Source organism: Chrysemys picta, chromosome 2, assembly GCF_011386835.1.
Source record: "Chrysemys picta bellii isolate R12L10 chromosome 2, ASM1138683v2, whole genome shotgun sequence".
NCBI classification, from domain to species: Eukaryota; Metazoa; Chordata; order Testudines; family Emydidae; genus Chrysemys; species Chrysemys picta.
This window is the reverse complement of record NC_088792.1, coordinates 158,499,625-158,512,130: the sequence shown is the minus strand read 5'-3', so window position 1 is coordinate 158,512,130 and position 12,506 is coordinate 158,499,625. Positions and strand designations below refer to the sequence as shown.

Sequence of the window (12,506 nt, the reverse complement as noted above, 5' to 3'; positions counted from 1 at the left end):
ATGATTTTATTAGTAAACCAAGTTCTTTCTAACCCTTGGCAATGCTGAGGCGCCTCTTCCAGGAAGTTCTTGCTATGGAAGTTAACATGCACTAGGATAAGTTAATTTCTGAGCTTGAGGGGAGAAGATTAAAGTAAAAGTTCCTGACTGGGGCCACATTGGAAGCCTTTTGACTTTCAGGGTCATTAAGTATTTTCTAAGACAGCTCCATTAATGTGCTAGAGGAAAGCTTTGCTTAGAATGTCATAGGTGTAGACTGTTTCTGTTTCACCTTCTACATTAGCTTCCTCTGACAATGCTACAGATCAGTATGTTAGTCTGAATGCATGAATGGTCTGGAATCTTTTCATCCAACTTGATCAACTCACATTGGGTAGAAGATAAACCATCTTCTCTCTCTCTCCTGCCTGCTCTCCCCGTTAGGTCGAATCAAATATTCGGAGCGAGTGTATGATGCATGTATGGATACATTTGACTGTCTTCCTCTTGCCGCCCTCCTAAACCAGCAGTTCCTGTGCGTCCATGGAGGACTGTCTCCAGAAATCACATGTCTAGATGACATTAGGAAAGTAAGTAATCTCACTCGTCATTCACACTGACATTTTTATTGCGCACTTGTATTACTAGGGTTCCATTTTAGTTGCATACTCACACAACCCATCTCTGGTGGACATGAGAGTTATCGCTTCCTCTGGAATCTTGGATTGTTGAAGTTTGGTCTTAATAGGGCTTTCTTTGATCCCTTTACTGAAAGGGTTTGACTGCAGTTTAAGCATCAGGTTTGATACCCTTCTGGGAACCCAAGATCCCAGCAGGAACATAACAGCTTTTTTTTGTTCCGAGGTAAAGAAATTGAGTTCCAAGCAGTTCAGTGTGCGTGGGCCTTTTGGACAATATGTTAAAAAGCCAAAGCCCTGTCAGTTGCATGGACAGTACAGCTCCTTAGTCCTTATTATGGAGCATTCTGTGCATTGGTTAACAGCCTTTGCATCCCACAGGTGGCTGCTGTAGTTTGATGTTCTTTGTCGAAAAACATGCTATGCACGTTTGCTATTCCTCCATTTTATCTGCTGTTTCTGATACTCCCCCATGTATCTTGAGACCGCAGCATGCTCTGTAGTTCTGCAGCACAGCTCAAACTACTTTGAGTGTTTGAGGGTAATGGATCACACACTTTCCTTCCTCTCTCCCACCTCATCCTTAATTCTCTCATGCAGCCAGAGCTGGTTGGTTGCAAGGGCCTGACAGATTGTCCCAAGTTGGGCCTTCCGTCAGCAAAACTCCAGGCTAATTTAAAGGCCTTTGGGTTGGTTACTAAGACTTGGTTCCTGCTCTTCTTCCTGAATTGCTACCTGGTAGCGTGTCATTGACATAGTTTGCATTTTTAAGTCTGCAGTATGTTTTTCATTATTATATAGAATTTACTTTTTCTGCCGCTATGTAACAGGTTAATAACATCCTTGATGCTGACTGCATTGAATTTCTGTAGACACTGAGTGTAGGTTCTCTAGTGGTTATACCAGGGAGCTTCAAGTCAGATAGTATATGTCGGTTCTCCCACAGTGAAGATCTCTTCTGAATGTTTTGAGGGAGAAGAGAAAGCAGGCAGGGGCAGAAAGCCAGGCAACTCATGAGCATCCAAGTGGTGACCAGATGGCTGCCACTCAGACCTTGCTCCCCAAGAGATGGAAAAAGAGAAGGGAGGAAGCTCAGAGCTGTTGAGTAGACTCAGTTTTGGTCTCAGTAAGAGAGGAGGTGTCCAAAGCTCTAATCCTAATTCATTCGAACTAGCCCATCTCCAGAGCTCTTCTGCCTAGAAGCATGTACCCCTTGGTTACAAAGCCACTTGACCTCCACAATGGTCCTCATTTTGTGTGCACCTTCCAGTTAGACAGGTTTAAAGAGCCTCCAGCCTTTGGTCCGATGTGTGACCTACTCTGGTCTGATCCATCAGAGGATTACGGCAATGAGAAGACGCTAGAGCATTTCACTCACAACACTGTTCGAGGTTGCTCCTATTTCTACAGGTAAGCAGAGTTTCAGTGGGGCTCAGATAAACTATGGCTTCTGACTTGCCCTGGGTAGTATTTAAAAGCGAATGGAGAGGGAGTGAAATCCAATTGTTGTGTTAAATGCCCCTACTTACCAGGTTCTTGGGCTGTCTGTGTAAGCACAGAAATGCATGAACTTGCATTAAAGCTGTTTTTCCCCTATGGGAGAGCTACTTGGGTGGTACCTGACTCCCTGAAGCTGCCCCAGGATGCATCACTCGATGAAATCGCAAGTATCTAAGGTTGTAATGAGACTTCTGGTACCTGTTATGGTGCTTTTGGAGATAATTTCAGGGACCAGAAGGTATCAAGAGGATTTTAGAAGGAAAGAAATAATTTTAAAAGATAATTTTCTATACTTGACTCCTTGCAACCTGCCTGGTTGGGATTTAGCGTAGGAATCCAGACTGACTATTGTTTCCAATGTGCTTTGTGATTAATCTTTAAAAGATGGCACTGTACATAGATGTGGCCTTATTTCAGAGGTGCTGGGCGCTTGCAGCTTTCATTGGCTTTGAAGGGTATGACTACACTGCAGCTGGGAGTGAGCTTCCCCGCCTGGGTAGACAGACTTGTGACTGCAGGACTCTAGCTAGCATGCTAAAAATAGCATTGGGAATGTTGCTGCACTGGCTGAGGCTCACGCTAGCCACCTAAGCTTGAAGCCAGAGGAGCAGGTGGGTCTGAGCTCGGCGGCTAGTGCAAGCCTCTGCTGGTGTAGTAACATCCACACTACTGTTTTTTAGCACGCTAGCTTGAGCCATGCCAGCGTCAGTCTGCCAGCCAGGGTTGGGGGCTCACTCCCAGCCGTAGGGTAGACCTAGCCAAAGATGCTCAGCACATCTGAAATCAGCCCACAACTGTGTGCAGTGCTATCATTTAAAGATTAATTGCAAAGCTCACGAGATCATTAACGCTCTGTGTTCTCATTTCTCCTGCCTCCCCAGAGGAGGGAGGATTTTTGTCTTTGCTACCTACTAATGTATTTAAAACTCTTCTCTTTAGTTACCCTGCAGTCTGTGAATTTTTGCAAAACAATAGTTTGTTATCTGTAATCCGAGCTCATGAAGCCCAGGATGCCGGGTAAGTGCTGCAGTGCTAGGACTGTGCAAGAATGTTTTTTCAGTTTTTCTACCCTTAGCAAGACCAGAATGCTAACACCATGCCCTGCCTTCTAGGTACCGAATGTACAGGAAGAGCCAGACAACAGGCTTTCCATCGCTAATCACGATCTTCTCTGCACCAAATTACCTAGATGTGTATAACAACAAGGGTAAGGCTGGCAAGGCCATGTCTCTGCAGTTGTTTTGGATGCCAGTGCTGTTTGAATATTAACCCTTAGGAAACCCCTCTCCAATTTCCTCCTCCTGTTTTGTTAGCAGTAGCCCCAGTTCACTCCATCCTTCTCATTTCAATGAAACCTCTTCCACTTCCCTAGGTGTGTGCACAGCCTGTGAGCCAGAACATGCTAGCCACTGAGCCAACTGCATCATGCTAGCTGCTGTGTGCTGCTACCCCTCTCTTCCAGCTTGGCCTGACCTGCTGATATGATTCTACTCCCACTCATCTGGTTCTCAGCTTTCAGGGGGAGGTGGGTGGAACAGCTCAAAACAGGCTCCTCAAGATCCCTGAAGTTAGTATTACCTTTTATCTGCCACAGTGGTCTGATGGAATCCTAAGAAAACATCTCATCTTCAGTGTGGTGTGTGCCTGGGATAAGCTAGTGTTGAATCCAAAAGAGCTTCATTAAGTGTCAGTTTGACAAAAGCCTGTAAACTCATAGTGAAGATTGCCACTCTGTGTATGACTTGACCCTATCCCAACCCATGTGTTGCAGCACCAGTGCACAAAGGAATAAATAAACCATGGAGTTAGTAGCTTTGGTTCTGAATTTCTTTCCTTTAGTCAGTTCAACTTAGATACTTCAGCATCACATTATTTTCCTTTTTTGGATGGTGGCACTGAATGAAAAGTAGCTCTGCTATTAGCTTTGCAGCTGCATTGAGATTGGTAGCAGATTGTTGTGGCATTGCTTACTGAAGTCACGCACAGTTTCACTGACATCATCAGGTCAGTGGGTCCACAGGACACACTATAGCTAGAAGCATTTGACATATGTAAACACAAAGGAGAAGGAAGAAGAAAATTGTTCAGAATAGTCCATGGTGGTTATAAATACAAATAATGGGATGAAAGTGAGCAAAGGTAAAATTTAGGCTGAGAGCAGGAACTCTTTCCTAAGAGCCTGATCTGGAGGGCAGAGGAATAGTCTTGAAGAGGAGTTTGTGGCAATCAGTTACTCTGGACACAGCCCTAGTGTATGCTTCAGAGGGAACAATCTTAAACTGCTTGGCCAAGAGTACTTAATAGGCCTTCACCTCTGATTCTGATATCTGTGGGAATGTCATCTTATATCATGTCATCAGGGGCCCTTAAATTAATATTGACATGCATTGGGAAAAGGAGCATTGCTGTGAAATTAGAACCACACTGAGGACTAAAAGCAGCTGCGAATCTTGTTTCTAAAACTAAAAGCTAAAGCATTTTTTTTTTTTGTCTAAACTGGACTAAGTAGCAAACTTAAACAAGACCCCTTCTTTCGCACTCTGAGCCAGAAATGGCTTTAACTGATTATTAAAGTGTCCCCTTCTAAGATAACAGTTTGCATGCTGTTACAACTAAACTGTCAAGTTATAAGCCCTGGGGGAATGACATACATGCCGGTAATGGCAACTCACCAGTAATCGTGACTACGCCGCTGTAACATGCAGTTGCTGTCCATGTTCATAAACTTTAACCCTTCTGATATTAAATAAGGAGTGAGGGAAACTTTCCACTTATCTTTCTAACCTTAATTTAGGACCAAGAGTTTCTAGTTCATGGTTTCTTTGAGGTGACCGTTTGAAGCTTCTGAGCAGAGTGTACTTTTTCTTTAGAGTCTCATTATATTGTCCTGAGGAGCTATTTGGAAGATGAGCTATTGTGAAATGTCTAAAACTTCATGCCCTGTAGTTGATAAACTGAAAATACCACTTAAGCCTCTTAATTCTAGATAAGTAGTAGTTTGGTGCTGCACAAATTGAACTAGTTGTCATTGTGTGATCACTAATGCTCAGTGCTGAACGAACCTAGAGGGAGACAGTCTTTGCGCCTCAGAGCTCACCGTGCCTGCATATACACATTCTCTCTCTCTCTTCTTTTTTAGCTGCTGTGCTGAAATATGAAAACAATGTCATGAACATCAGACAGTTCAACTGTTCTCCACACCCCTACTGGCTTCCAAACTTCATGGATGTCTTCACATGGTCTTTACCTTTTGTAGGGGAAAAGGGTAAGAAATAAAGCATTCAGATTTCTGTTTGGCCTAAACAGTGACCGATCAGAGCACTGTATGTGTTAACATCCCCCTGAGGGTAACTAAATATCTGTAAATATCAAATCAGGGGATTATCTAGGAAGTTTTAAATATGTGGTACAGCTTGGCAGTGTAAAATGGCATTGATAAGTAGTTCAGACTTACCATGACCTATTGTACAGTAGTAGAACTCTGATGGCTAAAGTTCCCCAGATTTTAAGTTTCTTTGGCAAAGAAGGTCTGCTTTGCCATTACCAAGAAGTTAAATAAAATGGTCCCCATTTCACAATATTTTTGTACTGTAAATAAATAAATAAAATAAATTAATAGATATCCTATATCCTAGACCTGGAAGGGACCTTGAAAGGTCATCAAGTCTAGCCCCCTGCCTTCACTAGCAGGACCAAGTACTGATTTTTGCCCCAGATCGCTAAGGGGCCCCCTCAAGTATTGAACTCATAACCCTGGGTTTAGCAGGCCAATGCTCAAACCACTGAGCTATCCCTCCCCCCTGATTATCTGTGAACCAGCCCTGATTATCTGTGAACCAGCCCTGATTATCTGTGAACCAGCCCTGATTACCTGTGAACCAGCCTTGATTAGGTAATTCCCCCAACTGTGCTGACATCTTCCATGCTACATAAAGAAAGAGATAAATATCATGTAGATGTGTGGCCTATCAGAAAGAGCATTCACCACAGTCAGGGAGAGGTTTTGATTTCAGTTTTAATAAGGTACAGCTGCCTAAAAAACCCCAAATTTTGCCAAAATTCCAGCTTATTAACAAAGGAGCGCTGTCCTCTCCCAACTAGTCTAGATTTTCATTCAGGGCTTTAGGTTTTGGGGATAGCTTAAAGGTCTAAAATGTTTACTCTGTGGAACCAAAGGTTGAAATCCCAGAAGAGCCAACATTCCCTGAAACAGATGGCGTATTATGCAGTTTTTGTGGGGTGGGGGGAGTGAAGGGAGATTGGGAAGGGACCTTAACTGAGACCCAATCTCTTCTGCATGAACACTATGGATACTCCACTCCCTGATCAGTTCCCATGCAGTTGTGCAGCATTCTGTGCAGTGCTCAGATTGCACCCACCTCTGTGACAGAGGGTCTCAAGTATCTAATCCAACGTGTTTTGGGATCCTTTGCAATAAAAAATGCTGCAGAATGTAGCTATAAAATATCTTTGGGCTCCCTCTTCAGATGTGTAAATGACTGATATCATTGGTTCAATCCGGCTCACCCTCCTCCCTTGAGCAGTGTGAGCGCCAGCCCCCTCTAATCTTTCTACCTATTTGTCACTACTTCTTGCAGTCACAGAGATGCTGGTCAACATCCTCAACATCTGCTCTGATGATGAGTTGATTTCAGATGGTGATGAAACTTTGGAAGGTAACAACCTTTATTACAAGTTGGGCTGTTAACAGTGGTGAGGTAATAGTTTAAAGCTAAATTCAGAGAGATTGGAATCCACTTTAGAACCAAATACCAAACTTTGTCCCCTTGCAATCTAGTGACAGTGAAGTGCATAGGGTTGTACTTATTTGTGGCACTAGATCAGGGGTTGGCAACCTACGGCACGCGTACCAAACATGTCACGTGAGCCGATTTTGAGTGGCACGCAACTCCCTGCGGTGGTCCCGGCCCTCAGCCCTCCCGCCCACTGCTCTTCCCTGCGGGGGCAGGAGGCAGAAGCTTGGTTCCGCGGCAGCCAAGCTTCCCCCCTCCCCCGCTTCTTCCCCCAGTGTGGTGCTTTCCTGCCCCGCATCCTTTCTGTCCCTGGCCAATCAGCTGATGGCCCTAGCGAGGGGGCGGGGGAAGAGCGGCAGCGTCCACAACGCTCCATAGAGGAGGCAGAGAGAGGTAGGGACAGAGCCTGGGGGAAGGGAGTGGAACAGGGCATATCCTTTCCAGCCCCCTGCCATGAGCCGCTCGGGGTAGGGGGCTGGGAGCACCCCCACGAGCCGAGTACCCCAGCCCTCTGCCCTGCACCCCCCACACCCTCCAGCCCTCTGCCCTGAACCACCCCCACCCCAACACACACCCAGCCCTCTGCCCTGAACCCCCCATACCCCAACACACACTCAGCTTTCTGCCCTGCACCTCCACACACCCAGCCCTCTGCCCTGCACCCCCACAGCCCCATCCCTCTGCCCTGAACCCCCCACACATACTCAGCCTTCTGCCCTGCACCCCCATATCCCCAGCCCTCTGCCTTGAACCCCCCACACCCCAACACACACCCAGCCTTCTGCCCTACACCCCCTCCCCCAGCCCTCTTCCCTGACCCCTGAAACACCCACCCCCAGGTCTGGGGTCTCGGCCGCAGGCCCTACTCGGCCCACTGCCGGCCTAGGTGAACAGAACCCCAGGCTGGCAGCAAGCTGAGCAGGTTGGCGGCGTAAGATCAGCATTTTAATTTAATTTTAAACGACACTTCTTAAACATTTTGAAAACCTTGTTTACTTTACATACAATAATTTAGTTATATCATATAGACTTATAGAAAGAGACCTTCTAAAAACGTTAAAATGTATTACTGGCACGCGAAACCTTAAATTAGAGTGAATAAATGAAGACTCGTCACACCACTTCTGAAAGGTTGCCTACCCCTGCACTAGATATTCTGAAGAGTGATTTCCTGGCATTACCAGGTCATGGGACTATTCCCCTTGTTGTTTTTTCTCACTCAAACATTATTACCCAATTTACTGTGTAGACCGTCTCTCCGCTGCTACTCTGCCCTGCTAGATCTAAACTTTTAACACTCAAGCACTGGGCCAATTTGTTCTTCCTTTTCATACCAGCTCCAGAAATAGCAGCCAATTATTTGGTCCTGATTAGTGATTTTTGAAGTGATGATGTGTGAAGGAAGCTGAATGCAGGTGGGGCACTACATACATTTTGATAAATGGAAAAGTATTGAGAGAAAATAAAGTAAATGCGGCATGGAAGTAGTAGGAGAGGTATAATGTAACCAGGTGCCACTTCTATCAACAGGTCAAGACTTTAACCCGCTTCTCCCATTGAATTTCATTTTTGATTATTTTTTTCCCCCTCCCTCCCATGAAAATTAAATTTGTTTCTTCTATCTCTGTCTTCATTTCCTTGTTTCTTGGTGTCTCCTCTCCCTGAAGATCACTACATTTCAAGCTATCAGAAAGGTACCCCGCTAGAATTTGCTACAAGCTTAATTCTCACTGCCTGTGCCAGCAGATTCCTTGGAGTGGATTTGAATAGCTGACTAGTTGGGGAGGCTCTCCATCCCCCTTTCAGCTTTAACAGAAGCGCTGTGTGTTTTTTAACCCTGCTGCGTTCCTCTAGGAACTTGAGATGGGGTCACATTTCTATTTGACTTCCTAATGCAGCCACCTAGTGCATGGCAGAACCATTGGTGCATGTTCGATCTCCAATGTGGCTTGTACTGTTCTAATGTGTGATAGTGCCATTTGAAGAGTCTGAGCTGAGAGGAGATGTGTCTATCCTATTTTATCATCAATCACCTTCCATGCTTTTCTCCCAGTGTGTGTAATAAAAGGGGAGTACATCTACCTCGCTGTGTTTGAGCGAGGGTCAAAGCAGAGTTGCAAGGCTCCAGCCAGCCATTCACTGTGTGTGTTTATGCCAGAGGTGATGCTTGTGTGACCACTCTCTCTTCTGCAAGCACAGCCCAGCATTCCAAGGTATTCATCAGCAGTCAGATTTGTCCGTTGTCTGCCTTACCAAGCTGTCTACATGGCTGAGTCATTTTTGTTACATTCTGTGTAGTGTGATCTGACCTGTCGAGTAAAGATCTGCTGCTTCAAGCAAGAAGTGTGTGATCCATTCTTCTGGTGGTTCTACTCTTTCCTTAGACCTTTATTCTGTGTGTCATTTTGTCAGTGTCACCATCCTCATTTCCATTCCTACCCCCTCCAAATAGACTGTTTTCTAGAGAACATAGCTGTGAATTTGTAATCCATGATTTCTCTTTTCTAGAGCCAGACAGATGGTGCATACTGACATTACCTGTGGCTTTAAAAGGGGGGCCGGAAATTCTTACACAATTTTTTTCTTTCAAAGCAGGCACGACAGTCCGTAAGGAGATAATCAGGAATAAGATCAGAGCCATTGGGAAGATGGCGCGTGTTTTTTCAGTTCTCCGGTAAGAAGGCAACGTGGGAGTGTTTTGTGTCTGAGCTTAATGTGCAATCTGGGTACTGGGGGTTGCTCTTCTGTCTGACCTGTATGAGTGAAGGTAGTAGTATGCAGGCAGGAATCCAGCTGAGAGAGACTGCAAAACTATATCAAAATGGGGGGTCTGGGTTTGGGAAAATTGCTCCCATGTATCTGTGTCTGGTGCTGCAAAGCTGATGGTCAGTCCTGTTCTTCGGGTACTACAAAAACCTCCATCCCATCAAAGCTAGCATCCTCATAAACAGAGAAGATTAGACCTATAGTAGGGATCCCTCCAGATCAGAGATGCATTTCATGTAAACAAGGAAGTACATCTCTACCCCGATATAACACTGTCCTCGGGAGCCAAAAAATCTTACTGCGTTATAGGTGAAACCGCGTTATATCAAACTTGCTTTGATCCTCCGGAGTGCGCGGCCCCCCCCCTCTGGAGCACTGCTTTACTGCGTTATATCCTCATTCGTGTTATATCGGGGTAGAGGTATATTGGGGCAGTGATGGCCTTGATGTTGGCTTTGCTGCACATCATCCTAGTAAACAGAGCACCTCAACTTACAAGGTTGTATTAAACTTCCTGATAGAAAAAGACATCAAATGTAAGCTGTTTGGATCACCTTCAACAGTTTACTGCCAAGATAGTACAGACCTAGGCTTGAGGGTTACCCAAAGGTAAGTATGTAGCATTTCCCTATGAGGGAAGGAATATTTTAGTGATCATGCCTCTGGCTGTAACCCTCTTGCCTAAATGCTGGCTTTGGTAAGAGTAATCCATCCTTCTGCATCCTTTTTCCAGAGAGGAGAGTGAGAGCGTGCTGACTCTCAAGGGCCTGACTCCCACAGGTACTCTGCCCCTGGGAGTCCTCTCAGGGGGAAAGCAGACTCTACAGACTGGTGAGTACATGCGAAATAACCCTTACACTGTGCATGGAGCTCACTGAATCTCCTGCTCCAGTGTTACACATGTACATAGGTGCTTCTTGACGTGTGGTTTGGGACGCGTGAGGGAGCCACCAACACTTGTTTGGAGGAGTCATGATTCTCTATTCGCCCTATCTGGTGTTCTGCTGAAGCAGAGCTGGCACGGAAATATCTGGCCTTCAGGTGCCACCATAAACCATTGTGCCAGTTCCTACAGTTCCTTCCCTGCAGCACCATGGGAATGGGGGAAAGGATTCTCGGGAGGAACATTGTGTGGGGTCGTAGGAGGGAAAGGTTGAGAACTCCTGTTATAAACTGATACAAACTGGGGTGGGGGTTGGGGGTCTTTTCTAAGATACTAGTATAATCTCGTGGTCAGTAATGGTAGCAAGGGTTGAGACTGAACAGCATCAGGCTTCAAGCATGTGTAGCATCTCGTTTGTTAGAACAACTCTTAAGGGTTGTGCCTCCCCTTCCCCCTTAACGTTGCCTCCAGGCATTCTCTGCTTCAGCTACTCTGCTGCTGCTGTGTACCAGTGTACATGAATAGTATGATAAATTAGTCTGCTTTTTAGTTCTTTTTATCAAACTAAATCCCTTTGTTTTCAACCCTAATATTCTGATTCAAGGAGGGGGAAACTTATATTTTTACTTTGAAATAAGTTAATTCTCTCAAGTCTGTTTTTAATGTTCAAACTTGGCAGTCCTAGTGACTTGGTCCATTGGGTTTGAGTAGCTTTCCTGTATACTTGTTACTTTCTCTGTATTTTTGGCAAGTACACTTGTTGCTCCCCACCTGGGCTTCCCACCAATCAGTCTCAAATTATATTAACGTTCTGAGAGCGGCATTGATCAAACCTCACATAAGTAGAGTGTTTCAGGCCACAGGGAGTGGTGATTGGCTGGTGGTCAGGGAATGAGTTATCGTAACATGTGTCCCCAGAGAGAATCCTGTAATCTAGTGTTTTAATCCTTTCCTGCTGCCAGCCCTTCAGTATTGGCATATAATCGGCCTGCTTTCCCTTCCTATCAGCACTGGATGGTTTCCTGATGGCTCAGAAAGAGGTTTGTTCTGGGACTGGCTGGCTTTGATTAAATATTTCATGTGTGCGTGAGAGGAGAATTGCTGTAGGATCCTATTGGGTTTGGAGGATGTGGCATCTTCCCAAGTTTTGTAGGTTTTCTTTGTCCAAGGAGATGTGCGAGTTTACTTTACGCTCTGTCCAATGTGATTTCTGTCACACTAATTAAGCTACGGGCATGAGAATAGAAAGTCAGTAGGTGAGAAAGCAGGTGTTCACCTTGAACGTGCTCTGATAACCTTGGGATACAAAAGACTAGAGCCAGGCTTAGTCATGTAACATTGTTTTATGAAGCTCTAGTTTGAAGGATGATACATGTTATAGATGGGAGAGGTGCAAACAAGCTTAGGACACAGACTTCTGTCTATTGCTTTTTTTAGGTTATTCCTCTCCCCAGAACCCCCACCTCCTCAGAGGTGAGGTGCAATGCAGACACATCCCAAAGTGCCACGCTTTGACCTGAAGTGAAGGATTTTAGCTTTACACAGTTTCATAATGAGCTTTGTGGTTTAATCAGAATAGTGAGAGAGATGGCAGATCGATTAGATCATTCCTGCTGCTCTTACCCTGTTCTCCCTCCTCTCCTTCAGTCTCTGTTGACTTCCCCTCTTCTGCATGAAGTCTGAGCTTCTCACCAAGGCAATCCATAACTCCACTGCTACCTGCATCTCCATGCTCAGCTCCTAAGCACCGTCTTGCTTCTTATGCCCTCCCCATGCTTCTCTCCTTGTCATTCCTTGTCCCTCTTGTCCACTCCTAACTTCATGCTGCCTTTCATGCTACCCAAATGCTTGGAACATGCACTGAATGACCTCCTTCAAAGACCACTCTGGAAACCCCCCTGTTCTGTCATGCATTCCACAGATAATGGCCACACCAAGCTGAGAGCATTCGGTGTTGTATTGGGTCATCTTGCACCCTCATTGTCA

At 45.3% G+C, this 12,506-nt stretch overlaps 1 protein-coding gene across 8 annotated transcripts in view; it reads left to right on the top strand.

Moving 5' to 3' along the window:
* Positions 1–12,506, top strand: part of PPP3CC (protein phosphatase 3 catalytic subunit gamma) — a 52,837-nt gene that overhangs the window by 33,425 nt on the left and 6,906 nt on the right. For 2 of the 8 annotated variants that reach the window (XM_065584561.1, XM_008168657.4), the window contains exons 5-13: positions 424–569; positions 1,888–2,027; positions 3,057–3,134; positions 3,230–3,324; positions 5,257–5,382; positions 6,716–6,793; positions 8,539–8,565; positions 9,467–9,545; positions 10,371–10,468. In XM_065584561.1, coding sequence (XP_065440633.1) covers positions 424–569; positions 1,888–2,027; positions 3,057–3,134; positions 3,230–3,324; positions 5,257–5,382; positions 6,716–6,793; positions 8,539–8,565; positions 9,467–9,545; positions 10,371–10,468 — 867 coding nt within the window. Of the gene's footprint in view, positions 1–423; positions 570–1,887; positions 2,028–3,056; positions 3,135–3,229; positions 3,325–5,256; positions 5,383–6,715; positions 6,794–8,538; positions 8,566–9,463; positions 9,546–10,370; positions 10,469–12,506 lie in introns of all 8 variants that reach the window. The other 6 variants (XM_008168659.4, XM_005285120.5, XM_008168658.4 and 3 more) reach the window with 3 other exon arrangements.